We start from the raw sequence: 27,934 nt of genomic DNA on the forward strand, positions 1-27,934 counted from the left end.
TTATCGCCAGCGGTTAGAGCAGTACTTCGCAGCAGATGGATTGGACACTCGAGATGAGAAAACCAAAGCGGTATTTCTTACGGTGGTAGGAAAACGGGCACATAGCTTGCTGATGGATTTGTGTGCACCAGATAAGCCATCAGGTAAAACATATGAAGTACTGGTGGGAATGCTAGAAAAGCACTACATCCCGAAAACCCACTTTATTGCCGAGAGATGCAAGTTTCACGGAAGAAACCAAAAGGAAAACGAAACAATAAGTGAGTACATTGCAAGTTTGAGAAAGTTAGCAGCCACATGCAAATGTGGAGCATTTTTAGATGAAGCACTGCGTGATAGGTTGGTCTGTGGAGTTAAGAGCAGTGAGCTAAGAGATCGGTTACTCAATGCTGCTCACACAAACGACTTAACGTTACAGCTCGCAGTTGAAATGGCGCTTTCTTTTGAGGTAACAAAAGGCAACAGTGCGCAACAGTTTGCACAGAAAGGCTATGAAGCTAATGTGGTGGAAAAGAAGGCTAACATAAAGCATAGAGAGGCTACGGTAAAGTCTACAGCTAACGGAAAGCCCTGCTATCGCTGCAATGGAAAAGGCCACAGAACGGATGAATGCAGGTTCAAGGACGCTGAGTGTCACCAGTGCAAGAAAAAGGGACACATCGCAAAAGCATGCCGTTCCCCTAAAGAAGGAAGCTATGGCAAGGCATGGAAAGGGACCAGGCATTTGGAATGTTGCCACGCTCCCCAGCACGTGGACCAGAGCAACGCTCACAGTCTTCGGGCAGATGGAGATCCTATCCAGCCTCAGCTCTGCAGTGCCAGAGACGACTGCTGTGTGCCCACAAGGTGCATGGTGGATGCTGTACAGAACATTGACACTGGTCAGACATTGGACAGTGGAGGGGCCGAACTTTTTGCAATGGACACGGGTAAAGGTGACATTGTGAAACCCTACTATGTGTATGTCAGTGTAAATGGTACAAGGGTGAAAATGGAGGTAGACACTGGCGTAGCCGTGTCAGTGATATCTGAAACTCTACTTAAACGCAGGTTTAAAGATGTGAAACTTAGTCCTGCAAATTGTGTGCTGAAAACCTACAGGGAGGAATCATTGCCATTGATAGGAAAATTCACAGCAATGCAAGGAACACTCAGAAAAGCTAGAACTACTAGTCGTGAAAGGAAGAGGTCCTGCATTAATGGGCAGAGACTGGATAAGTCAATTAAAGCTAGACCTGTCAAGAGTCAACAGAGTGGCTCCTGATACAGTGGATGATGTGTGTGCCAGACATGCATCAGTGTTCAAACCTGAGCTAGGCAAGTTAAAAGATATTGAAGCCAGACTACATGTAGTTCCAGATGCAGTGCCCAAGTTCTGTAAGCCTAGAAACGTGCCTTATGCATTAAGAGAAGCCGTAGAGAGAGAACTGGCAAAATTGGAAGCTGAAGGTGTCATCTCACCCATTAATTACAGCGAGTGGGCAGCTCCAATAGTTTGTGTGCCTAAAAAGGATGATAGTGTGAGAATATGTGGAGACTACAAGGTCACCATCAATCCATGGTTGAATGTGGAACAGTATCCACTACCCAAAACCCAAGATTTATTTGCTAAACTAGCAGGAGGTCAGCAGTTTACCAAATTAGACTTGTCGCAGGCTTATCAGCAAGTTCTGTTAGAGGACAAGTCAAGACATTACCTAACTATCAACACACACAGAGGGTTGTATCACTACAATAGGTTACCCTACGGTGTTGCTAGCGCCCCTGCTATTTTTCAAAAGATTATGGATCAGGTTCTTCAGGGCATGGAAGGGGTCATCTGTTATTTAGATGACATCTTAATTACTGGAAAAGATACAGAAAGGCACCTGACTAACTTGGAAGAGGTGCTTAGTAGACTTGAAACTTACAATCTCAAGGTTAAAAGAGAGAAGTGTGCATTCATGCAGAACAGCGTTTCATACTTAGGGCATGTCATTGATGCCATGGGCATACATCCAATGAAGGAAAAGACAGATGCTATTCAGAGGGCTCCAGTTCCGAAAAATGTAACTGAACTCAGGTCATTCTTAGCTCTGTTAAACTACTATGGGAAGTTTATCCCTAATCTATCTACTCTGATTCAGCCAATGACAGCATTGCTGCATAAAGATGCAACCTGGGAATGGTCAGAGAAATGTCAAAGTGCATTTGATAGTGCAAAGAAGTCTCTTCAGTCAGATAAATTGTTATTAAATTTTGATGCAGAGTTACATATCATACTAGCATGTGATGCTTCTCCTTATGGAGTTGGTGCTGTAATCAGCCACAAAATGAAAGATGGAAGTGAGAGACCTATCGCATTTGCATCCAGAATGTTGACTAAAACAGAACAGAATTACTCTCAACTGGAAAAGGAGGCACTGGGTCTTGTTTTTGGAGTTATGAAATTCCATGAGTATCTTTATGGGAGGAAATTCTTGTTATTGACAGACCACAAGCCACTGTTGAAATTCTGGGGCCTAAAACAGGTGTGCCAACACTGGCCGCCGCTAGATTACAAAGGTGGGCTCTAATTTTGGCAGCGTATACATACGAAATCCAGTACAAGAAGTCAGAGCAGCATAGCAATGCTGATGCTTTATCAAGATTACCTGTGAAGCCTGATGTAGTTGTGGTGTCAAACCCAATTTACAGAGTGTCTTACCTGGAAGACTTACCTCTTACTGCTAGAGAAATAGCCAAAGAAACAGACAGAGATCCTGTGTTAAGAGTGGTTAAACAGTTGGTGTTAACTGGATGGCCTAAACATGTACAGGATGAGTCACTGAAGCCTTATTTTCAGAGAAAATTAGAGCTTAGCATTGAGGATGATTGTTTATTAGGGGGTTCCCGTGTGGTAGGGCCTGATAAACTAAGAGACAGGCTATTGTCTGAATTACATCAGCACCACTGGGGAACAGTTAAAATGAAGTCCCTCGCCAGAAGTTTATTCTGGTGGCCTACATTAGATGACAGTATTGAACGTGAAGTGAATCAGTGTACTATTTGTCAGCAGCAGCGTAGTATGCCTGCTACCGCACCGATACATACATGGAAATGGTCTTCGAGTCCATGGGAAAGAGTACATCTTGATTTTGCTGAGGACCACAAGCAGATGTTTTTAGTAGTGATGGATGCCTATGCTAGATGGCCAGAGATAGTTCCCATGACCACTACTACTTCATCTAAGACAATTGAAGCACCGAGAAATTTATTTGCAGCTTATGGGTTGCCTAAAGAGGTTGTAACTGATAACGGACCTCAGCTCGTATCGCAAGAGTTTGAGTCATTTTTGACTAAACATGGAGTAAAACACATCAAGTCACCTGCATACCATCCTGCAAGTAATGGTTTAGCTGAAAGATTGGTCCAAAATCTTAAGAGATCCCTTGCAAAGAATAGAGCCATTGGTGGTATGATGCTTGAGAACTGTGTAGCAAATTTTCTGATTGGGTACAGAAACACACCCCATACTAAGACAGGAAAGACCCCAGCTGAGCTATTTCTGAGAAGACAGGTGCGGACCAGGTTGTGTCTTATCAAACAAAAGTTCTCTCAGAGAATACAGACCGAGTCTGAACCAAATCTTCCCTGTGTTAGGTCTTTTAAGGTTGGTCAACACGTGTTGGTAAAAAATTACAGGGGAGGGGAGAAATGATGGAATGGAGTTTTAAGTGAAGTGTTGGGTCCTGTCACATACAGTGTTGAAGTAAATGGAAATTGTGTGAAAAGACATGTGAACCAGATGTTGGGTGTCAAGGGAAATCCAAATCAGACTCAAATGGACTCTTGTGATAGAGCTTCTTGGGAGATTGATGATTTCAATGCAGACACTGATGTGTCAGAACATCCTGAATCACAGGTTGTGGAAGAACGACCTGTAGAACCACCACCGCCAGTTGTGGAAAGGAACACTCGTCCTGTGAGAGACAGACGTCCTCCTGATAGACTGAACTTGTGACTGACATGCAGATTGGTTATTGAAAAAAAAAAGAGAAAATAAATCTGTAATGTAATGTATGGTTCCTTTGAAGAAATACTGTACATGGTTATGAGCTTAAGAGCAAAAAAAGGATATGTTAGAATCCTAGAAAAAAAAAGAAGTTTGAATTTACAGGGGAGGAGCTGTGGTGTTCCCAACACAGAATATTAACCAGTGTGGGTTGGTTACGTGCACATTCAAATGTGATTGGTGCTGAATGAGGTGGAGGTCATCTATTGGTTGTTCCTGGAGATTATATAAGGCAGAATTGCCACCAGGGCGTCCTCTTGGTACTCCGCTCTACTCGGGATAGCTAGGTTGTTACAGCGTAATAATAATTATACTACGTTACTGTCATAAGTCTGCCGTGTGCACTTTCCAGTTATCTACTTAAACAGTTTTAGAACAGTATTAATGTTTCATACACCACATTGTTAACAGGTTTTCAATGTGTTAGATTGTCTTGACTTGTGTTGTTAACAGGTTTTCAGCGTGTTAATTGTCTTGACTTGTGTTGTTAACAGGTTTTCAATGTGTTAGATTGTCTTGACTTGTGTTGTTAACAGGTTTTCATTGTGTTAGATTGTCTTGACTTGTGTTGTTAACAGGTTTTCAATGTGTTAGATTGTCTTGACTTGTGTTGTTAACAGGTTTTCAGCGTGTTAATTGTCTTGACTTGTGTTGTTAACAGGTTTTCATTGTGTTAGATTGTCTTGACTTGTGTTGTTAACAGGTTTTCAATGCGTTAGATTGTCTTGACTTGTGTTGTTAACAGGTTTTCAGTGTGTTAATTGTCTTGACTTGTGTTGTTAACATGTTTTCAGTTTGTTAGATTGTCTTGACTTGTGTTGTTAACAGGTTTTCAATGTGTTAATTGTGTTGACTTCCGTTGTTAACAGGTTTTCAGCGTGTTAATTGTCTTGACTTGTGTTGTTAACAGGTTTTCATTGTGTTAGATTGTCTTGACTTGTGTTGTTAACAAGTTTTCAATGTAGTAGATTTTCTTGACATGTGTTGTTAACAGGTTTTCAGCATGTTCGATTTTCTTGACTTGTGTTGTTAACAGGTTTTCAGCGTGTTAATTGTCTTGACTTGTGTTGTTAACAGGTTTTCAGTGTGTTAGATTGTCTTGACTTGTGTTGTTAACAGGTTTTCAACATGTTAGATTGTCTTGACTTGTGTTGTTGACAGGTTTTCAGTGTGTTAGATTGTCTTGACTTGTGTTGTTAACAGGTTTTCAGCGTGTTAGATTGTCTTGACCTGTGTTGTTAACAGGTTTTCAGTGTGATAGATTGTCTTGACTTGTGTTGTTAACAGGTTTTTAGCATGTTAGATTGTCTTGACGTGTTGTTAACAGGTCTTCAGTGTGTTAGATTGTCTTGTCTTTCTATCTTATGCTATATGTGCGACTGGCTTGTTAGTGGTTAGTAGTGGCGAAGGAAAACTTCAGAATATGTTTCTTTGGTGTCTCTTTGGAGAATGTGTAGTTTGGATCCTCTCTTGTTGGAATTTGAAGTTGGATCCTCTTTTGGTGGAATGTGTAGGTTGGATCCTCTCTTGAGGGAATGTGAAGGTTGGATCCTCTCTTAGGGGAATGTGTAGGTTGGATCATCTCTTGGGAGAATGTGTAGTTTGGATCCTCGCTTGGTGGAATGTGAAGTTGGATCCTCTTTTGGTGGAATGTGTAGGTTGGATCCTCTCTTTGGGGAATGTGAAGTTGGATCCTCTTTTGGGAGAATGTGTAGGTTGGATCCTCTCTTGGTGGAATGTGAAGGTTGGATCCTCTTTTGGTGGAATGTGTAGGTTGGATCCGCTCTTTGGGGAATATGAAGTTGGATCCTCTTTTGGGGGAAATGTGTAGGTTGGATCCTTTCTTGGTGGAATGTGAAGGTTGGATCCTCTCTTGGTAATGTGTAGGTTGGATCATCTCTTGGGAGAATGTGTAGGTTGGCTCCTCTCTTGGGGGAATGTGAAGTCGGATCCTCTTTTGGGGGAATATGAAGTTGGATCCTTTCTTGGGGGAATGTGTAGGTTGGACCCTTTCTTGGGAGAATGTGAAGTTGGATCCTCTCTTGGGGGAATGTGAAGTTGGATCCTCTCTTGGGGGAATGTATACGTTGGATCCTCTCTTGGGGGAATGTGTAGGTTGGATCCTCTCTTGGGGGAATGTGTAGGTTGGATCCTCTCTTGGGGGAATGTGTAGGTTGGATCCTCTCTTGGGGGAATGTGTAGATTGCCTCCTCTCTTGGGGGAATGTGTAGGTTGGCTCCTCTCTTGGGGGAATGTGTAGGTTGGATCCTCTTTTGGGGGAATATGTAGGTTGGATCCTCTCTTGGGGGAATGTGTAGGCTGGCTTCTCTCTTGGGGGAATGTGTAGGTTGGATCCTCTCTTGCGAGCCTTCAGTTTCACAACAGAATGACCTGTAAGCAGGATGTGGAACTGACAGTTTAGCCAGCCAGTCATATTTGGATGTGCGAGCAGTGGGAGTATCTTTTCTATATGTTCTCATGGTGCTGAGGTTCAAGCAGGGTGTACCATGTCATCACTTTGTACAGTGGCTGTCGTATGGAACAAACCATCAGTTTATCATCATTTATGCGTACAGCAAACTGGGTAGCAGCATAGCACAGTCAGTCAAAATGGCCGCAGGTGGAAAATAACCTACAATCGTTGTGGATACCTGCGATATGTTAAACATTTGAGTTTTGTTATTTTGGAAACTTGATTGTGCCTTTAGTTACCAGACTATATGCAAAGGATGTTGGGATATCCGTTTCAGTCAGGCACGAGTCGAGTAAATGAACGTTGTTGAAAAGTCTGGCCATCTCATGTTTCATAATTTACTGAATATATCACAGTGAAATTTGGCGACGAGGATAAAGCTACATTAGGCTACAGAAAATGTCTCTCATAGGGACCACAGGATAGTTCTCTCTCAAGACAGATTCGTGGTCATACGTTGAGCTTTTAGAGCAGTTGTTTGAGGCTAACAACATCAAGGAAGAATGACGGATAGTAACCTTGCTAAGTGTAATGGGACCATTGTATGAGTCTGTCATGACAAGTACTTAATTCCACTCTGACATCACACAAGGAACCTGACTAAACTCTCTTACAGTATTGTCACACGATTTTAATATATGTTCAATGAACAGACGCATCCAAGCCCAGGTGCTTCAGTGCACGCTGATTAATACAGTTCAGTCTTTCTTATAGGGCAGTTGTCTGTTCTTCCCCTCCTTATCACATGTCTTCCAGCTCTCGTCTACCAAGGCCATTTCTGAAATTAGTGTGTACACACTTGCTACACTCAGTGAGTCTCCCATATCATTCCTCTGCTATCAACAAACAGTTAACAATAGGCCTTTATTTGTGCACCTAGAGAAGATGCTTTATAAGACTACCTTTGTTCTGTTACACATGGACTTTAAGCATCTATCTAAGCAATGTAAGGTCATGGTGAAAGATTAAAAGTAAGCAAACATCAAATATAAAAAGTCTGATTTTCCCCGCTTGACCAGTTGCCAAAGAACCACCCCATGGTTCTCATCTTAGCGTTACATGATTTTGCAGTATAGGGTAGGGGAACCACCCATAATTGTGGCTGGGCAGACATGCAAACCCAGCAGGATTCCTTAGACACTTGTCCTTTTGAAAAATTGGTGTATTGCCACCAAAAGTTCTGTTGCATTAAATAATTCTGCTGTAGTTCTGCCAAGCTGGGCTTGTAGTGATTCACAACTAAGCTTTGCTTGGTGCGATTGGTAGGATGTAATTTGAGTGATAGGAATATTGTTGGTAAGACAATTATCAAACTCATTACCAATATCCCACACGTGCCTCCTTGGAGGCCGCATCCTAATCTACGTAGTGGGTACCATGGCCTCACTTGGCCCTGTCTGGTCGCTGTTTCCATCCTCCTGAGGGACATCTTCCCCAGCCTGTTCTTCCGCTGCTTCTTGTAGATCTCCTTGACTGTTCGTCCTGGTTCCTTAGCTTTGCAACACTGGCTGAGATGATACCAAACAGTCTTACCTTAAATCTTGTGTGCAGTGGGAGTGGTCAGGATCACCTTATAGGCTCCTTCATGCCTTTTCTCATTCCACTTTCTTTTGAACACCTTGATGTAAACCCAGTCTCCGGGGCTCACTGACTGAAGGCTTTCTGGGATATCAGTTGCCCTTCCTCGGGTGGCACCTTTCACCTGTTGCAATATAGCATTTTGAATTGCGGTTAGGTGTTGCACATAGTCAGTCAACTCCTTTTGGAGTTGCTCAAGCAGAGGTCCATTATATGGACCCCTGAGGTATGGAATAGCATGGGACACCCCATTAGCATTTCATGCGGTGTTAGATACGTGCTTCTGTTAGTTTGCTCATGCTCATTAAAGCCAAAGGCAGTGCTTGTACCCAGTTAAGCTTGCCATTGCTATCTGCACATATTTTGGCTATTTTTGCTTTTAGGCTGCCATTGGCTCTTTCCACCATCCCTTGTGACTGTGGATAGTCCAAATCGTTGTCTAATGCCCAATGCTTTTGTGACAATTGCCATTGTTTGTACTACAAAATGTGCCCCATTGTCTGAACTAATCTTGTCTGGTATGCAAAATCTGGGAAACATCTCTTTGCACAAAAATGTTGCCACTGATGTTGAATCTGGTTTGGTGGTGGGCATGGCTTCCACCCATCTACTAAACTTGTCCACAACCACTAGCATGTATCTTTTGTTTTGCACTGGTGTGATCATGTCCACATAGTGTATCATGAGTTGTCTGAATGGTCCATCAGGCGACGGAATGTGTCCAGTTGGCACCCAGAAGGCCCTTCTGTTGTTATATGCTGTGCATGTCTCACAATTGTGTAGTGCGTTGTCCACCATCTCTGCCAAATAGGGTGACCGCCATGCCCTTTGAATCCCTTTTATGACTTTCCCCCCTTGTGCAATGGTCTTGACCATACGCATCTGAGATCAAAATATGGATCAATGAAATAGGCGCCACAAAATGTCCTGCCGGACCTCTCCACTACCCCTTGTGTGGGCCTTCTGCTGCAGGTTTGATCACCCCGCCCCTTTTTTAACCAAGTACTCTTCTCATTCACACTGGCTTACTGGCTTTGTCTTGTGCATGAATGAGAAATTCTAATTCACCGGTGGGACTTGGACATGGAACATATTGGACTCATCCTGCTTGGCAATCAGGGGCAACATGGGGCGATGTGTGGAATACACTTTTTTTACCACTCCCCAGCAACATGCCTCCCTCGTCATGCAGCGCTCCCAGTTCTCCCTCACTTAGTGACTTTATCGGTGTTTCTGGCTTCTCTTTTGCTAGCCCTCATCTCATCCTCTTCCATGCTGTATACTGCTAATGTCTCCCTTGGTGTGCTGCTCAATGGCCCTGCTACAGTCCACGGTGTGATCTGTGCTGCAGTCATCTTCCTCCCAGCCCCACTTTATCTTCCTTTTGTTGTGCTTGGTCTGTCATGCTCCTGCATTTCTCATTTCTTCTCTTTCTCTGTGCCTTTGCCCTACTCTCTTTGTACACCCTTCCACTTATCTGCTGTTCTGGATCTGATGAGCTTTCCCCCTCACTTTCACAATCACTATACATTCTTGTCCTGGGGCCAGGGGTTCTGCATCTAGTTGAAAACCTGTCTTGACTAGCTCTTTCCTGTAAATCCTTCTCCATTGCTTTCAATATCTCTCCATATTTTATATCCCTCTCTCCACTTGAAGCATCACTCAGCACATATGATGCATTTCCCGGCACATATGGTGCATCTTCTCGTGACCATTCCTGCTTTGTCTGTTCTTTTGCTTTCAATCCCGATTCCACTTCTACTGCTTTCACAGTCATTTTAACCTTCCCTCTTACTGGTTCAAGTTCAATTTGTCCATTTATGTTATCTTCACTCTCGTTTTGTTCGCCTGTGTCTTGGTTCACACTAGGGTACATACCTGTGCTTTGTGGAGTCTCTATTTTTGAATATGGTGGAGGGTCCGGTATGGGTCGCAACTACTCTGTGTGATGTGTAGTAAATAGGCTTAGCCTGTGGTGTCGCTGCTGCTGTTACATACCTGATGAATGACATGTAACACTATAGAAGAAGGCATTCAGTTAAAAAGACAGTCAAGCTGAATCAACGTGCTATCCGCCGGAGCTATTGTGTCGCATCATTGTTAATGTTATTAACAATACATATATGACATGGTGTCAGAAGTAAAGTATGGAGCAACTAAAGCCACCCAACAGCTTGTGCCTGGAAGGAAACCTGGCGGGAAACTGGCGTTCGTGGATTCAGAGGTTTGAGCTGTACCTCGTTGCTAGCGGCGTCTCCGACAAGTCAGAAAAGGTGAAGTGTGCTACTCTTGTGCATGAGGCTGCAGAGGAAGCGGTATTTAATACAATGGACTCTGATGATGATGGTGATGATGATGATGATGGTGATGATGATGCAGACCGCGGCTTAGACGCCATGAAAGAGACGTTTCAACAGTACTGTGAACCAAGGAGCAACGCAGCACACCTGAGGCACGTGTTTTTCCCCAGGGTCCGAGGAAAGGGTGAGTCGATCGATGCACACGTCGCTGACCGGAAACGGAAAGCAAAGGACTGAGAGTCTGCGAGTCTGGGCAGCTCGCAGACTCGCCGACAAGGGGCCGCGTGGTGTGTGCAGTGACAAGTGATCAGCTGAGAGCTGGGAACCAATGGCGGTTTGTTTTTGAGGCTCTGCATATTTTTTAAATTTTAACCAATTTTAACGACTCCGTGAGATCTTGGATCATTTTAAGTGATTTTATGGTTTGTGTAGTTGTGTAGTTTTTTTTTACCCGACCATCGATTACATCAATTGACAACCATATAGGTGGCGGACGCTGTACACCATTGCCGGTCTCAGATTCGGTTTCGCACAGAACCTGAGATTTATGAGACTAAAGATGGCAGAATTATTGTGGAGGATGAGCTACTCAGTTCCCTGGCTGTAAAAATGAAGACACTGACCCAGGAGGAGATCGTGTTGTTGGTTGAGAACAACTTTGACTCCGAGTGGATAGAGACCTCAAGGAAGGTGCTGTTTAACCTTTGCCGTCCTACGCAGCGGCTCATTTCCCACAAAGGGCCTAAGAAAGATGCCGGTAACATCAAATCTTGCCTTAATGTACTGAATGAGTGTGGAGAGAAGAGTCCCAGATTTGTCTCTCCTTACTTGGATGCTCTGCCGCCGGGGACGTTCTCCAGCATGGCTGTCTCCAGCCTGCTTGGGAGAATGGAGCAGCTGTACGTGCAGGTCAGCTCTATGAAGCATGCAATGCAGATACATGCTACTGTGAGCAAAGATCTTCGGTTTAGCACTGAGAAGATCGATCGCCGAGTGTGTGCACTGGAGCGCTCCATTGACCTGACTGGCGGCAATCTTCCAGATACGTCGGTGGCGGTGGTTGGTGCCACTGTCATGAGCACGATAGATGGAGCCGCCGGCCTGGTCGGCACGGCATCTGGGGCTGCACCGGTGGAAGCCCCGGGCCTGGGAGCAGAGGAGGGAGCTTCAGCAGTGGTCTCCACTCTGGAAGTGGAGAAGGCTGAGGTAGCAGAGGGTCCTGGTGGATTAACGTCTCTGCCAGGCACCTCAATGTGGAGTCAAGTCGTGAAACGTCGCCCCGCGAAAGTTGCTATTCACTCAAGCTCACGTACTGTTCACCCCGGGCAGAAAAATACATCCGTTAATGTTGTTGGTACCGGAGCTGGGAGTAATGTCGAGGTGGTGTTTTTGCCACCAAGTTCACACCAGATCTAGACGCTGACACTGTCTGGGTATCTTAAAGATAAACTTGGCCGTGATGTTATCTGTCAAAAGATTGGCTCTGTACGCTCGATGGTGTTTTAAGCCCCCAACGTACTCTTCAAGGCAGCGCTGCATGGAAGGCACTCCCCGCCCCCTACAGTTTCAGCCAATCACAGCACCGGCGCTAACCCTAACCCTAACCAGTGCTGTGATTGGATGAAACTGTTGGGGGCAGGGAGTGCCTTCCATGCAGTGCTGCCTGGAAGAGTACGTTGGGGATTTAAAACACCATCGAAGGCTCACTACACAGTAGATTCGGCTCATTTAAAATATCTGCCGAATGCAATGAGGTTTGAGAAATGTACAATCCGGAGCTCTGGCCGGAAGGGGCACTTGTCCGGCGCTATTATGAGCCGCGCAGGGGTGGAGTTATCGGGTCAAACACTGCTTTTGTTGCGGGGGGAATGAGTATGCCTGCTGGTGATATGATCACTCACTAGTCTTGCTAAATGAACATTGGGGTTTTGTCATACAACTGTCGTGGCCTGCGTCTGGGCCAGAGTGCAGGGGATAAAGCTCGCCACATAGTTGTTGAAAACCTTTTGGAGAACTGTGACATACTATGTATGCAAGAGACATTTTGAGCAAATCAAGAGCTGGAAAAACTAAACCCCTTCAATGGGAACTTTCATGGGGCTGGGGAGTCTACAACTGACCTTGGCGTGGGAATAGTCAGAGGCAGGATACCAGGGGGTGTGGCTATTCTATGGAATAAGAAGCTTGACTCATTGATAAATGTGGTTAGGCTTGGTGTTGACTGGTGCATTGCAATACAGTTTACTCATAATGACAGGGGATTCTTTATCCTAAATGTGTATACACCCTTTGAATGCCAGCAGAACAAGGATGAATATTTAAATAGGCTTGCATTCATCAATTCCTTTATTCAAGCTAATACTTCTTCCAGTGTGTATGTCATTGGGAATCTGAATGCTGATATCTCAGACAGGAATTCGTTATTTGATAATCACATGGTTCAGTTCTGTCAAGATAATAATCTTATATTGTCAAGCAAAGTCTTATTGCCTACAAATACTTTTACATACATAAGTGAGGCCTGGCACACTATGTCATGGCTGGACCACTGTATTTGCACTGCTGATGCACATGCCTCGTTGGGGAGTATGGGTATTATGTATGGGGCAGCAACGACTGATCACATACCTCTAGCTATGGCTATAAATGTTGGAACATCTGCCTGTGCTGTCGAGTAATGGAGATAGTGATAATGCAGAAAGGTTGGACTGGTCAGCTCTTACAAAGGAGGACATCTTAGCCTGTCATGCCCGTACAGATGAAACCTTGGGTAATATACATCTGCTTAGAGATGCAGTTATGTGCAGAGACATTAATTGTAAGGATATGAGGCGTAGGAGAGATCTCTGGTGCATGTATGATGATATTGTTAGTGCTCTGTATGAAGGTAGTAAGCCCTACTGCAAGTATAAAAATAAGACACATCAGGTCTGGTTGGAACAAGTATGTAGCTGGGCATCATGAAGAAGCATGTGAAGCCTTTAAATCATGGGCTACGGCAGGCAGACCCAGACAAGGGCCTGAGCTTGAACACAAGAAGCTCACTAATGCAAGATACAAGTACGCCATTTGCTTCATCTGTAAAAATGAGCAAGCCATGAGGGCAGATTCCATGGCTAAGAAGCTGCTAAGAAATGATCCTGCTAATTTTTGGAAAGAAGTGAGAGCTCTCAACAACTATAAAACATCTCTACCATGCACTGTTGATGGTATCTCCAGTAAACACAATATTGCTGAGTTATGGCGACAGCATTATAGTACCTTATTCAATTGTGTCCACAGTGATCTGTATAAGGTGGGCAATATTGAGAGTGATGATTAAATGGTGATCATGTCACACAAGGTGTACCAAGCTAAACACAAACTCTGTTAACAAGGCAAGTGGCTTAGATCATATTACTGCTGAACTCCTTGCTATCTGTTTTACTGGCTTTATGGTCCATGGCTTGTTACCAGACTCAATGTTGTCTCTACTGTTAGTGTCAGTCATTAAGGACAACGCTGGTAAAGTATGCAGCCTAGAGAACTACAGGCCTGTAGCTCTGGCCAGCATACTGTCAAAAGTCCTAGAAAGAATCCTGCTGGATAGAGTGCATGAATTTATCAACTCCACAGATAACCAGTTTGGTTTTAAAGCTAGACATGGCACTGACTTATGTATATATGCCTTAAAGGAAATTGTAAACAAATACAGAGGCCAAAACTCATCGGTTCTTATGTGTTTTATTGATGCTTCTAAAGCTTTTGATAGAGTTAATCATAGAAAGTTGTTTGTTAAACTGAGTCAAAGAGGGGTGCCTAAATACATTGTGAAAATCCTGGCTTATTGGTATGCCCACCAGACTATGCAAGTGAAATGGGGTAATAGTGTTTAAGCCCCATTTGGGGTTAGCAGTGGTGTCAGTCAAGGGGGAATTCTGTCTCCAGTTTTCTACAATTTATATACTGATGATTTGTCCAAGCAGCTGAAAGCCTGTAACACTGGGTGCATGACTGGTAATACCTTGGTGAACCATATTATGTATGCAGATGACCTTGTCATTCTTAGTCCCTGTAGCGCTGGTCTCCAGCAGCTCCTTGATATATGTTGTATGTATGGTGTGGAGCATGATATCAAATACAATGCTAGTAAGAGTGTTGTCATGATCTGCAGAAGCAAAGAGGTCAATCATCTAAAATTTCCCGATTTTAAATTGTCTGATAATAATCTTGTGGTATGTAATAAGGTGAAATATCTTGGGCACTAGTATATTACTGAACAAATGACAGACGATGATGATATTTATAGGCAATGCCGCATGATGTATGCACAAGCAAACACTCTGTCACACAAGTTTGGTATGTGTTCAGTTTCTGTGAAGATGTCTCTGTTCAGAGCATATTGTACAACACTCTATACTGCACACCTGTGGTCAAACTATAAAAAAGCAAGCTTACAGAGGCTTCGTGTGGCTTATAATGATGCCATGAGAATACTGCTAAAAAGGCCTAGATGGTGTAGTGCAAGTGAAATGTTTGTGGCTGCAGGAGTCAGTACCTTTCAGGCTCTTCTAATGAATCTTATGTATAAATTTATTTGCCGGCTCAATGACTCCGATAATGTAATCATGAAGAGTTTGACTAATATAAGATTCAGTGCCACACGCTACCAATCCTGGCTGTGGGACCACTGGTATAGCTGCCTTCTTATAACACACCGACTTGTTCCATTTATGTAATTTTATTGTGTTTACTCTGTGTATTGTCTAGGGTTTGTCTTTTATCTATTTGTCTTTGTCTGTTATGGACCCTGAGTCTGCAATAAGGTTTTGAATTGAATTAGACTGCTCAGATAGCCCAACTTGTCATTGGCAAAAGCTGTTGATATCTGCAGAGCTAATGAAGCTACACAAAGCCACCTGAGAGCTTTGCATGAACAAACTGAACTGGCAGTTAGCAAGCTAAGTAAAACGATGCTAACAAAACAGCCTAAAGAGAGCAGTGTCAGTGATAATAAATATGACTGCAGTAAATGTGGATACAAACAAGAGGCTCGCAAATGTCCTGCCTATGGTCAAACATGCAAAGTGTGCAAAAGAAAAACCCACTATGGTCGCATGTGTAAAGCAAAGAAACCGACAGAAGGCTATCGAAAAAATGGAGAGATATGTAAATGAAATTGAAGAACAAGAGAGTGAAATGTTTCTTGGACCTCTTGAGTCAAAGAAAAGTGGAAAGAAAAGATGAAAAATTAGAAAAGAGCAAAGACAAGAAACTAACAGAAACAAAACAGAAAAAATGGACTGAAGTACTCAAAGTAAATGGAAAAAAGCTCACATTCAGGTTGGATACCGGTGCAGATTTCAATGTTTTGCCGCTCACAACCTATCGACAATTGACTGAAAAGGATGCACAACTAATTGAGTCCAGCATCAAGTTGGTTGCATGTTCCCATCACAAGGTAGTGCCATTGGGCAAGGCAAAGCTTAAAAGTGAGTACAAAACTGAAGTGCATGAGTTGGAGTTCCAGATAATAAAACTTCCCAGCTATCCTAGGTGGTGATTCCTGCACTCAGATGGGACTGATAAAAAGGCTCTACAAGGTGGAAAAGGAAGTGGAAACAGACATCCTCAGATGGGACTGATAAAAAGGCTCTACAAGGTGGAAAAGGAAGTGGAAACAGACATCCTAAAGGATAACAATGATGTGTTCACAGGGTTGGGGTGTGTGCCTGGACAGCATCACATTCAGATAGATCCGGCAGTAACTCCAGTTATCCACCCGCCCAGAAAAGTCCCTTTAGCACTGAAGGACAAAATTAAAAGTGAACTAGATAGAATGGAGAAACTTGGTGTGGTTGAAAAACAAACAGAACCCACTGACTGGGTTAACAGCATGGTTACTGTCAACAAACCAAATAAAAAACTAAGGCTTTGCATTGACCCCCAAGACCTCAACAAAGCCATAAAGAGGGAACACTATCCCCTGAGGACAGTAGAGGAGATTGTGGCCGACATGCCAGATGCAAAAGTATTTTCTGTATTAGACGCAAGCCATGGATTCTGGCAAATACAACTAGATGAGGATAATTCTAAGTTGTGTGCCCTCAACACACCATTCAGTCGGTACTGATTCAAAGGGCTTCCTTTTGGTGTCTCGTCAGCTCCGGAGGTTTTCCAGAAATGCATAGCACAGAGACTGGAGGACCTAGAAGGTGTTGTGAACATCATTGATGACATCCTAGTGTGGGGTGCTGACAAGGAACAACATGACAAAAGGCTGAGACAGCCTCTGGACAGAATAAGGAGCATAAATCTCAAGCTCAACAAAGACAAGTGTAAGATTGGAATGACAGAAATACAATATATTGGTCACATTCTGAGTGCTGAGGGCCTGAAGCCAGACCAAGAAAAAGTCAGAGCAGTAGTGGATATGCCACAGCCACAGGACAAAGTTGCACTGCTGAGGTTCCTAGGTATGTTGCAGTACCTCTCAAAGTTCATCCCGAACCTGTCTGATGTAAGCGCTCTGCTCAGAAAGCTCTTGGAGGGGAATGTTGAGTGGTATTGGGATGCACAGCAGCAACACAGCTTTGAGCAGCTGAAGAAATTGGCAAGCAATGCCCCAGTTCTCAAGGATATTACATTATCAGTGTATGCAAGCTCTGAAGGATTGGGAGCTGTGATAATGCAGGATAGACAACCTGTTGCTTATGGCTCAAGGTCTCTTACCGACACACAGAAGAGATATGCGCAGATAGAAAAAGAACTGTTAGCCATAGTGTATGGGTGTGAAAAATCCAAACAGTAACTGTATGGAAAAAAAGGGTACAGGTTGAGTCTGACCATAAACCCATTGAGGCAGTGTTCAAAAAAGGACTACACAAAGCTCCTCCCAGACTACAGAGGATGCTGTTGGCACTGCAGCCTTTTGACTTGTGTGTAACCTACAAACCAGGAAAAGAGTTGCACATTGCGGATACACTCAGCAGAGCTTACCTGCAAGCACAGTCTCAACAACTTCTTGAAGAGGAAAGAGAAGTTAGTCTTCTATCAGCACACCTAACTATCTCAGAAGAAAAACTGAGTTAGTTCAAAACTGCAACAGCAGAGGATGGTGGACTGCAGCTCGTAATGAATGCGGTTCAGTCAGGTTGGCCAGAGCACGTTAGCCAAGTTCCGGTTGAAATAAAGAAAAACTGGACGATCAGAGAAGAACTCAGCTGCTCAGAAGGACTTGTTTACAAAAACTCAAGACTCGTTGTCCCTGAAAAACAGAGAGCAGAAATACTTCAAAAAATCCATGAAGCCCATCTAGGGATTGTCAAATGCAAAGAGAGGGCAAGAGATGTACAAACCCCAATTCCAATGAAGTTGGGACATTGTGTAAAATGTAAATAAAAACAGAATACAATGATTTGCAAGTCCTTTTCGACCTATATTCAATTGAATACACTATAAAGACAAGATATTTAATGTTCAAACTGATAAACTTTATTGTTTTTTTGCAAATATTCACTCATTTTGAATTTGATGCCTGCAACACGTTCCAAAAAAGCTGGGACAGGGGCATGTTCACCACTGTGTTACATCACCTTTCCTTTTAACAATACTCAATAAGCGTTTGGGAACTGAAGACACTAACTGTTGACATGCTTGCTTGATGTACGACTTCAGTTGCTCAGCAGTTCGGGGTCTCCGTTGTCGTATTTTGCGCTTCATAATGCACCACACATTTTCAATGGGAGACAGGTCTGGACTGCAGGCAGGCCAGTCTAGTACCCGCACTCTTTTACTACGAAGCCCCGCTGTTGTAATACATGCAGAATTTGGCTTGGCATTATCTTGCTGAAATAAGCGGGGACATCCCTGAAAAAGATGTCGCTTGGATGGCAGCATATGTTGCTCCAAAACCTGTATGTACCTTTCAGCATTAATGGTGCCTTCACAGATGTGCAAGCTACCCATGATGCCATGGGCACTAACACACCCCCATACCATCACAGATGCTGGCTTTTGGACTCTGCACTGATAACAATCTGGATGGTCCTTTTCCTCTTTAGCCTGGAGGACACGGCATCCATGATTTCCAAAAACAATTTGAAATGTGGACTTGTCAGACCACAGCACAATTTTCCACTTTGCGTCAGTCCATCTCAGATGAGCTCGGGGCCAGAGAAGCCGGCGGCGTTTCTGGGTGTTGTTGATATCTGGCTTTCACTGTGCATGGTAGTTTTAACTTGCACTTGTAGATGTAGCGACAAACTGTGTTAACTGACGATGGTTTTCCCAAGTGTTCCTGAGCCCACGTGGTAATATCCTTTACAGAATGATGTCGGTTTTTAATGCAGTGCCGCCTGAGGGATTGAAGGTCACAGGCATTTAATGTTGGTTTTCGGCCTTGCCGCTTACATGCAGAGATTTCTCCGGATTCTCTGAATCTTTTGATGATATTATGGACTGTAGATGATGAAATCCCTAAATTCCTTGCAATTGTACGTTGAGAAACGTTGTTCTTAAACTGTCGGACTATTTGCTCACGCAGTTGTTCACAAAGTAGTGAACCTCGCCCCATCCATTCACAATACTGACCCAGCCACAAAAATCCCCAGCCACCCAGAAAACCAGGTGCTCACTCTATCAGTCGCAGAGGTCAGAGAATCACTGCGCAGAGTGAACACACAGAAGGCTGCCGGACCGGATGGCATACCGGGTTGGGTCTACCGGGAATGTGCCGACCAGCTGGCTGAGGTCTTCACACCTGTATTTAACCTCTCACTGTCCCAATCTAAAGTCCCGGCATGCTTTAAGACCACCTCTATCATTCCTGTCTCCAGGAAATCAACATCCACATGTCTGAAGGACTACCGACCCATAGCACTCACCCCCATTGCCATGAAGTGCTTTGAAAGACTGGTTCTGGCTCACATCAAAAACATTATCCCCCCCCCCACATTCGACCCACATCAGTTCGCCTACCTTCCCAAAAGGTCTACTGAGGATGCCATTGCCACTGCCCTGCACGTTGCTCTGACCCACCTTGAACTTAACAACACATACATCCGGATGCTGTTTATAGATTGCAGCTCTGCCTTCAACACTATCATCCCCGCCAAACTAACCACCAAACTCCTCTCCCTTGGCCTCAACCCCTCCCTCTGTAACTGGATCCTGGACTTCCTGACCAACAGACCTCAGTCCTCCACCCTGATCCTCAGCACAGGTGCCCCTCAAGGCTGTGTTCTGAGCCCCCTCCTTTTCTCCCTCTTTACCCACGACTGCCTGCCAACTCACCCTTCAAATGTATAGTTAAGTTTGCAGATGACACCACAGTCATTGGCCGTATCACCAACAATGACGAGATGGCCTACAGAGACGAGACTGAGCATCTCACATCATGGTGTACTACCAACAATCTTGTCCTTAATGTGCAGAAGACAAAGGAGCTGATTGTGGATTTCAGGAGGTCTAGAAGCTGCAGCCACTCCCCCATACACATCAATGGGGTGAAAGTGGAGCGTGTTTCCAGCTTTAAATTCCTTGGAATCCACATCAGCGAGGACCTTTCGTGGACATTAAACACCCAGGCCCTTGTGAAAAAGGCCCAACAACGCCTGCATTTCCTGAGGAGGTTGAGGAGCGCCCGTCTACCCCCCAAAATTCTCACCAACTTCTACCACTGCACCATAGAGAGCATCCTGACCATCCGCATCTCAGTGTAGTACGGCAACTGCACCTCAGTAGACCAGAAAGTTGCCTCTGTTATTTGAGTTCTCAGACTCTCTGTGTCCTCTTTGGGAGATGTTCTGGGTGGCAGTTAATAGCAGTGCCTCTGCAATGGTTTTAATGTATGCCTGATTCTCTTTAGTCATCTTTTCCTCTCTTTATTGATGCAATCTATCATACATGAATTTGTTTGAATAATCATATGCTGTTGCTTCCATGCAAACATGGCATTTCTGTGGTGTTCTAATTTAGAATGGTCTTTAAAGCCACCTTCCTTGCACAAAGCTTTCTTCCAGTTAGAAAAGCCTGTTTCTGATCTAGATACAGAAGATGGGGCATTTGGAAGGTTTGACCCTTGAAAGTTTGACCCCTATTTGATTGTGAATGCCCCTCACCTTTCATAACCCCACTGTCATGACTTACACAGACAGTAAATCACTGTTAATTAATATGCAGTTTACTAAAGTTCCATTAACAACATTTACAGGATGAAAACATACCATCAGGTCCCAGGGGAGCAGAATAAGTATTTGACTGCTGCACAGGATCCTCTGCTCTGCACTGGGAAATGTCTGGAAAGAAGCAAATGAAACAAGATTTACTTAACTCTTACTCAAATTTTAATGCACCTCCTTTTCCATAACCCGACTGTCATCATGACATACACAAACAGTAATTACTTAAATGTTGATTCAGAAGTAGCTTGTCTAATTTATATTCTACTCACAAAAATAGCAGTATGAAAACAATAGCTTACCAGCAGGTCCTACAGCAGCAGAATAACTGCTTGGCGACTCTGAGACGAAAGGTTCTGGAGATGATGGTTCTGCTCCAACCTCACTCTGGCTGTCTTCATCTGAATCTGAGTCATCCAAGTTTGCAGCTAAAACACAAATACACGTCACAAAAATCCATGCTTGTATTCAGCTAAAACCATGCCATCTGACAACTATCCCATCACAACTATTAGTAAAACATTTTAAGGAAAAGACTCAATGCTTGAAACCTTCAGTGTGAGCTCTGGTAGACATGGGAATGCACTGCTCAGCCTCATTACCATAAGGGACAGGAATTCAGGCATTTGCTTTAATAATCTCACATCAGTATTTCCATTTGTGAACTTCAGTGTCATCTTACATACATAGAACGCAGCTATTTTTTACCTGTTGTCATTACCTTGCTATGCCTAAATGTTTTATGACCTGGTAAAGAGCGCTTGGAGCTGCCCTGCTCTTGGCTGACTCCTGCTGGACTCTCTGTTGCTCTCTCTCTGCTCTGATACTGCTCTGACTCATTTTGGCTGGCTGGCTGGCTGGATGTCTTTTTGGCTAAAAACCATTAAATGTCCGCATGTCTCTTTCTTTTCATTCTTTCTATTGCTGCCAAACATTATAGTTAACACAAAAATGCAAATTACTAAGCACTGCATGGATTAACATTGATGACATGCTGAATTCAAGCCGGGACTCACTTCCATCATACTTTTCAAGTGGGAGATCAGATAGTTCCCTATTTCTGAAGGTGTCTGGGACGCAGCATTAGTTTCATCTACTTAGCAATGACTGTGGCATGACTGAAACATTATTTCACAAGTAAGAAGGGTCTTTCAGATGGTGAGCTCGTGGTTGTAACTTAGGTTGACAGAAAGACGCCTAAGTTAGCTAGCAACTGTATGTGAGAATGAGCTAACGTTAGCTGATAAGCTGCAGTGCATTCCAGCAATAGAGTAGTTAACTAACTAGTGACATAGTAGCTTACTGCTACCTAATGTTGGACAAACCTAAGTTCAGTGACTGAAGCAAGTAAACGCTATTTCACACATTAACACAAGCTAATGAGGGGAATTGTAATGTACCATGACCTTTCTGTGGTGGACGTGAAGCTGCACACCAATGTTCGTTTCCGTGCAGTCTCATACCACGTTCAACTCACATCGGAATTACCAGTTTCCTGCCTCTGCCGCCTTCATGTCACATCAGAATCTCCAGTTCCCACTTATAAATACGATTCTCATCAATATCCAAGCTGCATCCAAGTCCTAACTTGAATTCTTCCAGTATTACCTTCTCTCCCACACTATTACAAGAAATGTTTGAGATGCCACAGATTGTGACGTTTACTTGTCTGTGAAGAGTCAATTGGCAAGTGACAGGAAAGGGGTACTTCAGGGGCTAATCAGATTTCACTTGGGGCCAGTGCCCCTCTGACCCCGCCCCTGGATCTGTCCATGCGGCACCCTGTCATATGCTTTCTCTAAATCCACAAAGACACAATGTATGTAACTCATTTTGACCTTCTCTATACTACTCTATCAACATTCTCAAAGCAAACATCACATCCGTGGTGCTCTTTCGTGGCATGAAACCATACTGCTGCTCACTGATCGTCATCTCTCCTCTTAACCTAGCTTCTATTGCTCTTTCCCAAGTCTTCATGCTGTGGCTGATCAACTTTATACCACTGTAGTTGCTGCAGTTCTGAACATCACCCTTATTCTTGAAAATCGGTACCAGTATGCTTCTTCTCCACTCCTCAGGCATCTTCTCACTTTCCAAGATTGTGTTAAACAATCTAGTTAAAAACCCTACTGTCATCTCTCCTAAACTTGTCCATGCCTCTACAGGTATGTCATCAGGACCAACTGCCTTTCCACTCTTCATCCTCTTCATAGCTGCCCTCACTTCCTCCTTGCTAATCCACCGCACTTCCTGATTCACTATCCCCACATCATCCAATCTCTCTCTTATTTTCTTCATTCATCAGCCCCTTAAAGTACTCCTTCCACCTTCTCAGCACACTCTCCTCACTTGTCAGCACATTTCCATCTCTATCCTTCATCCCCCTAACCTGCTGCACATCCGTCCCTGTTCAGTCCCTCTGTCTAGCCAATCAGTACAAGTCCTTTTCTCCTTAGTGTCCAACCCCTCATACAACTCACCACACGCCTCGTCCTTTGCATTTGCCACCCCTCTCTTCAGTTTATGCTGCATCTCCTTGTACTCCTGTCTACTTTCTTCATCTCTCTGACTATCCCACTTCTTCTTTTCCAACCTCTTCCTCTGTATACTTTGCTGTACTTCCTCATTCCACCACCAAGTCTCCTTGTCTCCCTTCCTCTGTCCCAATGACACACCAAGTACCTTCCTAGCTGTCTCCCTCACTATTTCTGCAGTGGTTTCCCAGCCATCTGGCAACTCTTCACTAACACCCAGTGCCTGTCTTAACTCCTCCCTGAACTCCACACAACAGTCTTCCTTCTTCAGCTTCCACCATTTGATCCTTGGCTCTGCCTTCACTCTCTTCCTCTTCTTGGTCTCCAAAGTCATCCTACAGACCACCATCCGATGCTGCCTAGCTACGTTCTCCCCTGTCACCACCTTGCAGTCTCCAATCCCTTTCAGATCGCGCCTCCTATGTAAGATATATTCCACCAACAGTACTGGCAGCGGTTATTGGTAACCCGGGCCTTGATCTGATTTGTGATTTTACGCCAGATGCCCTTCCTGACGCAACCCTCCCCATTTATCCGGGCTTGGGACCAGCACTAAGAATGCACTGGCTTGTGCATCCTCAGTGGCTGGGTTAATATATATATATATATATATTAAAAAAATCTCCGAAACCGTCAATGTTGTTGTAAGTGCTCAACTAATGAGGAGTGGAATATCAATACGGACACAGGAAAAAAAGTTTAATGCGTTGCAGTACAAGCTTGTTTCGTGCGTCGTGCACTCATCAGCTGCTAATGTGGATCGACAAAGAATCATACAGCTTAATTTGCCCAGCGTCATGCCCCTAATTTCAGTTGGACGGCAACCAATCAGATGAGGAAACATTCAAACTATAACAACCAATGGGGTAGGTACTTACGATGCACAGCAACCAATGGAGGGGTAGAAAACATTACAACCAATGGGTTAACGGGCTGGGGCTTGTTTTGAAAAGCATTTAAAGGGCTAGGGCACTGTTGAAATAGCCTACATTAAAAATATAACAAGGTCATTTATGTGGATTATATAGCAGGGTGGTGTTGGGGCACAGTTGGAAAGGCAGGTAGTTAAAATATTAGAACATATTAAAAAACATGTTAAAAAAACTAATAAATGTCATATGTGTATCATCTAATGGGGGGGGGATAATAAAGATGTTTTATTTATAGTTACAAAGGAGATATTTTTTTTCGGTGTCTACAACTGTTGGCCAGTTCATTTCTATTATTCAAGGTGGACATATCAGGTCTGCAAATTATATATATATATGTGTGTGTGTGTGTGTGTGTGTGTGTGTGTGTGTGTGTGTGTGAAATCCATCCAACAAACTAATAGGAGAGAATAGGCCCTCGAAGTTAGACTTCCAACTTGGAAACTCAGACAAGACTTCTCACCCCTGGACTTTTGGAGAAACAGTTGTCTGACTTCATGTGAGGAAGTCAGACACAGTTAACGATCAACAGCTACCTTTTATCAACAACTTGAAAATGTAATTCATTTATATTTCTATCATAACACGATCTTTAATTTATCAAAATGTCTATGAGGTAATTAGACATGCTCTGTTTAGTTGATCTGTATGCTTCTCAGTTAATAATTAAGCTTTAGTAGCTAAAGTTATTATATTTTTTAGGCTTTTTAACCTTTATTTGCAGAAGAGCAAATAAGAGCAAAACAAATGGTGAGCAGAGTAGGGGAAGACATGTGGCAAAGGCTCATATTCAAACCTATCCAGGCCTTAGCCTACAATGGTACCTGCCTTACTAGCTGAACCACCAGCATACCACTAGCAGCCAAAACTAACACTAGAGCTGTCACATACACATCTATTTCTATTTAAATTGTGTACACACAACATCATGTCACATTGTCCGTCTTGGGAGAGAGATCCTCCTCTGGTGCTCTCCCTGAGGTTTCTTCCTATTTTTTTCTCCCTTTTAAAGCTTTTTAGGGAGTTATTCCCTATCTGATGCGAGGGTCTAAGGACAGGATGTTGTGTTGCTGTAAAGGCCCCTGAGGCACATTTGTAATTTGTGATATGGTGCTATTCAAATAAAATTAACTTGACTTGACTTGACTATTTCTGCTAGTGTCCATGATGCAGCTTTTAATTCAGTCAGGAACTTTTAACATGGAAATCCCAACTTCCCATGGTGGAATGCTGCATGAAGTGTAGTGATGAATGATGGCCGCCAAACCAGAGAGAGGTTGACCTGGAAACATTCATAAGTTGACCAGGTCCAAGCCTGGTCTACCATGGGGATTAGACCAGGTCCAGGTCCAACCACCCTGTACTAGATATGAAATGGAGCAGAATAGAATAGAATGGATTAAAATTGTGTTGGCACCGTTAGCCACAGGTCCCTGTGATGACCTGGCGGCCTGTCCAGGGTGTCTCCCCGCGTGCTGCCCAATGACTACTGGGATAGACTCCAGCATCCCCGCGACCCTGAGAGCAGGATAAGCGGTTCGGATAATGGATGGATAATGGATGTTAGCCACAGGTCATCTTTGCTCTTTATTTATGGGAAGAATGACTAAGATTTCTGTTGAAAGCTGAAAAATGTACGTGGTCTGAAGAGAAAAGAGGACAGGAGTAGAGGAAAGTCAGGTTTATACTTTGAATACATTTAAAAGCAACCAACACTGATATAAGTGCTGGCCAATGTCAACTTTTAACACTGTACAATATCAATAAACAATACATGATCCGCTGTGGCGACCCCTAACAGGAGCAGCCAAAAGTAGTAGTAGTAGTAGTAGTAGTAGTAGTAGTACAATATCAATAAACAATACATTGGGTAAATGGAATAAACAAAGCCAAAATTAGACCGGGCAAAAGAGAAGCACTTCAGGTAGACTCACATGTGAGGGAATACCATCTGCATTTCCTTTTAAATGAGAATTAAAAGTGTCATTGGCGGACACACAGACCTGATGGAGAGTTAACAGAGAGTTAACAGGGTTAGGAGTAAATGGAAAGTCAATAGTCATAGAAAGTTAACGGAGAACGTGTATAGTTAAAAGAAGGTTAACAGAGGGACTGAGTCAATAGAGAGTTAATAGAGCCAACAAAGTGAGTTAATAGAGTAAACTGAGAGATTTAATAGAGTTAATAGCGAGAGTAAATGAGTTAATAGTGTTAACACAGCGTTAATAGATAGTTAATAGAGTTAGTAGAGAGAGTTAACAGAGGGACTAAGAGTCAATAGAGAGTTAATAGAGCCAACAAAGTGAGTTAATAGAGTAAACTGAGAGATTTAATAGAGTTAATAGCGAGAGTAAATGAGTTAATAGTGTTAACTAATACCGTGTTCAGACCAAGGACCAGGGTCGGACCAGGGTTACTTGACCAGGGTTAAACCCTTCTTTTGTCAATTCATACCAAGCCAGTCAACACGGGTTCAACTCGGGTCATGACAAAACCCGGGTCCTATCTGGGAATGGGCGGGGTGGACAACACGTCATATTCAGGGGCGGACAACACGTCATATTCAGGGGCGGACACGTCATATTCAGGAGCGGGCAACACGTCATATTCAGGGGCGGACAACACGTCATATTCAGGGGCGGACAACACGTCATATTCAGTGGTCAATTCCTGCACTGCACAGAGACAACAGCACAAGAAACGAGGACGAGCAAGAACAATCATGGACAATGGTGAAATTCTTCAGATTTTGTCTGTAGTTGGATTCGTTGTCTTCACGCAGTCACCAGAGATGGACTAAACAAGTTGCTGGTGGAGGAGAACAGAATCCAAGCTGTGCTGAGAGCCAGACGAACAGCATTCATGGCCCAAAGTAATGGACGTCGCCGCGAGTACCTCAGAAGAAGAAGAGCTTTTATAATGTCTCCGATGGCGACCGTTGTTTCCCTTGGTACCACAACAAACCGACGAATGTGGGTCCGGGACCGAAGCCACGGACAAGCCTTCTGGGAATCAGTTCAGCGTTTCGACAGCGACCAGTGGATGGCACATGGTCGCATGTCGCGCATTACATTCGACATGTTCCTTGAGCTGATCGGCCCAGAACTGCAACGTCACAACATGAACCACTGTGAAGCCGTGGACCCACAGTGCAGACGGGCCGTTGTGTTATGGTGGATCGGCCCAACACTGCAACGTCACAACACAAACCACCGTGAAGCCGTGGACCCACGGTGCAGACGGGCCGTTGTGTTATGGTGGATCGGCCCAACACCGCAACGTCACAACACAAACCACCGTGAAGCCGTGGACCCACGGTGCAGACGGGCCGTTGTGTTATGGTGGATCGGCCCAACACCGCAACGTCACAACACAAACCACCGTGAAGCCGTGGACCCACGGTGCAGACGGGCCGTTGTGTTATGGTGGATCGGCCCAACACCGCAACGTCACAACACAAACCACCGTGAAGCCGTGGACCCACGGTGCAGACGGGCCGTTGTGTTATGGTGGTTTGCAACACCCAGGGAGCACCACAGCGTCGCCTGTGTGTTTGGACTTGGTGTTTCTTCAGTGCCTTCAGTGTGTTTGGACTTGGTGTTTCTTCAGTGCCTTCAGTGTGTTTGGACTTGGTGTTTCTTCAGTGCCTTCAGTTTGTTTGGACTTGGTGTTTCTTCAGTGCCTTCAGTTTGTTTGGACTTGGTGTTTCTTCAGTGCCTTCAGTTTGTTTGGACTTGGTGTTTCTTCAGTGCCTTCAGTTTGTTTGGACTTGGTGTTTCTTCAGTGCCTTCGGTTTGTTTGGACTTGGTGTTTGTTCAGTGCCTTCGGTTTGTTTGGACTTAGTGTTTCTTCAGTGCCTTCGGTTTGTTTGGACTTGGTGTTTCTTCAGTGCCTTCAGTTTGTTTGGACTTAGTGTTTCTTCAG

General features: G+C 43.9%; 2 protein-coding genes across 2 annotated transcripts in view; both read left to right on the forward strand.

Annotated features, from left to right (window-relative positions):
- The window catches only part of pltp (phospholipid transfer protein), a 188,980-nt gene that overhangs the window by 10,098 nt on the left and 150,948 nt on the right, over nucleotides 1–27,934 (forward strand). The gene's annotated exons all lie outside the window — the stretch shown is intronic.
- LOC130107564 (uncharacterized protein K02A2.6-like) lies at nucleotides 1,398–2,168 on the forward strand (the record flags this gene model as incomplete). Its single annotated transcript, XM_056274222.1, has 1 exon — nucleotides 1,398–2,168. A coding segment is annotated over one exon (771 nt), but the record flags the coding sequence as incomplete, so codon positions are not given.

This window comes from Lampris incognitus, chromosome 2 (genome assembly GCF_029633865.1).
Source record: "Lampris incognitus isolate fLamInc1 chromosome 2, fLamInc1.hap2, whole genome shotgun sequence".
Classification (NCBI taxonomy): Eukaryota; Metazoa; Chordata; class Actinopteri; order Lampriformes; family Lampridae; genus Lampris; species Lampris incognitus.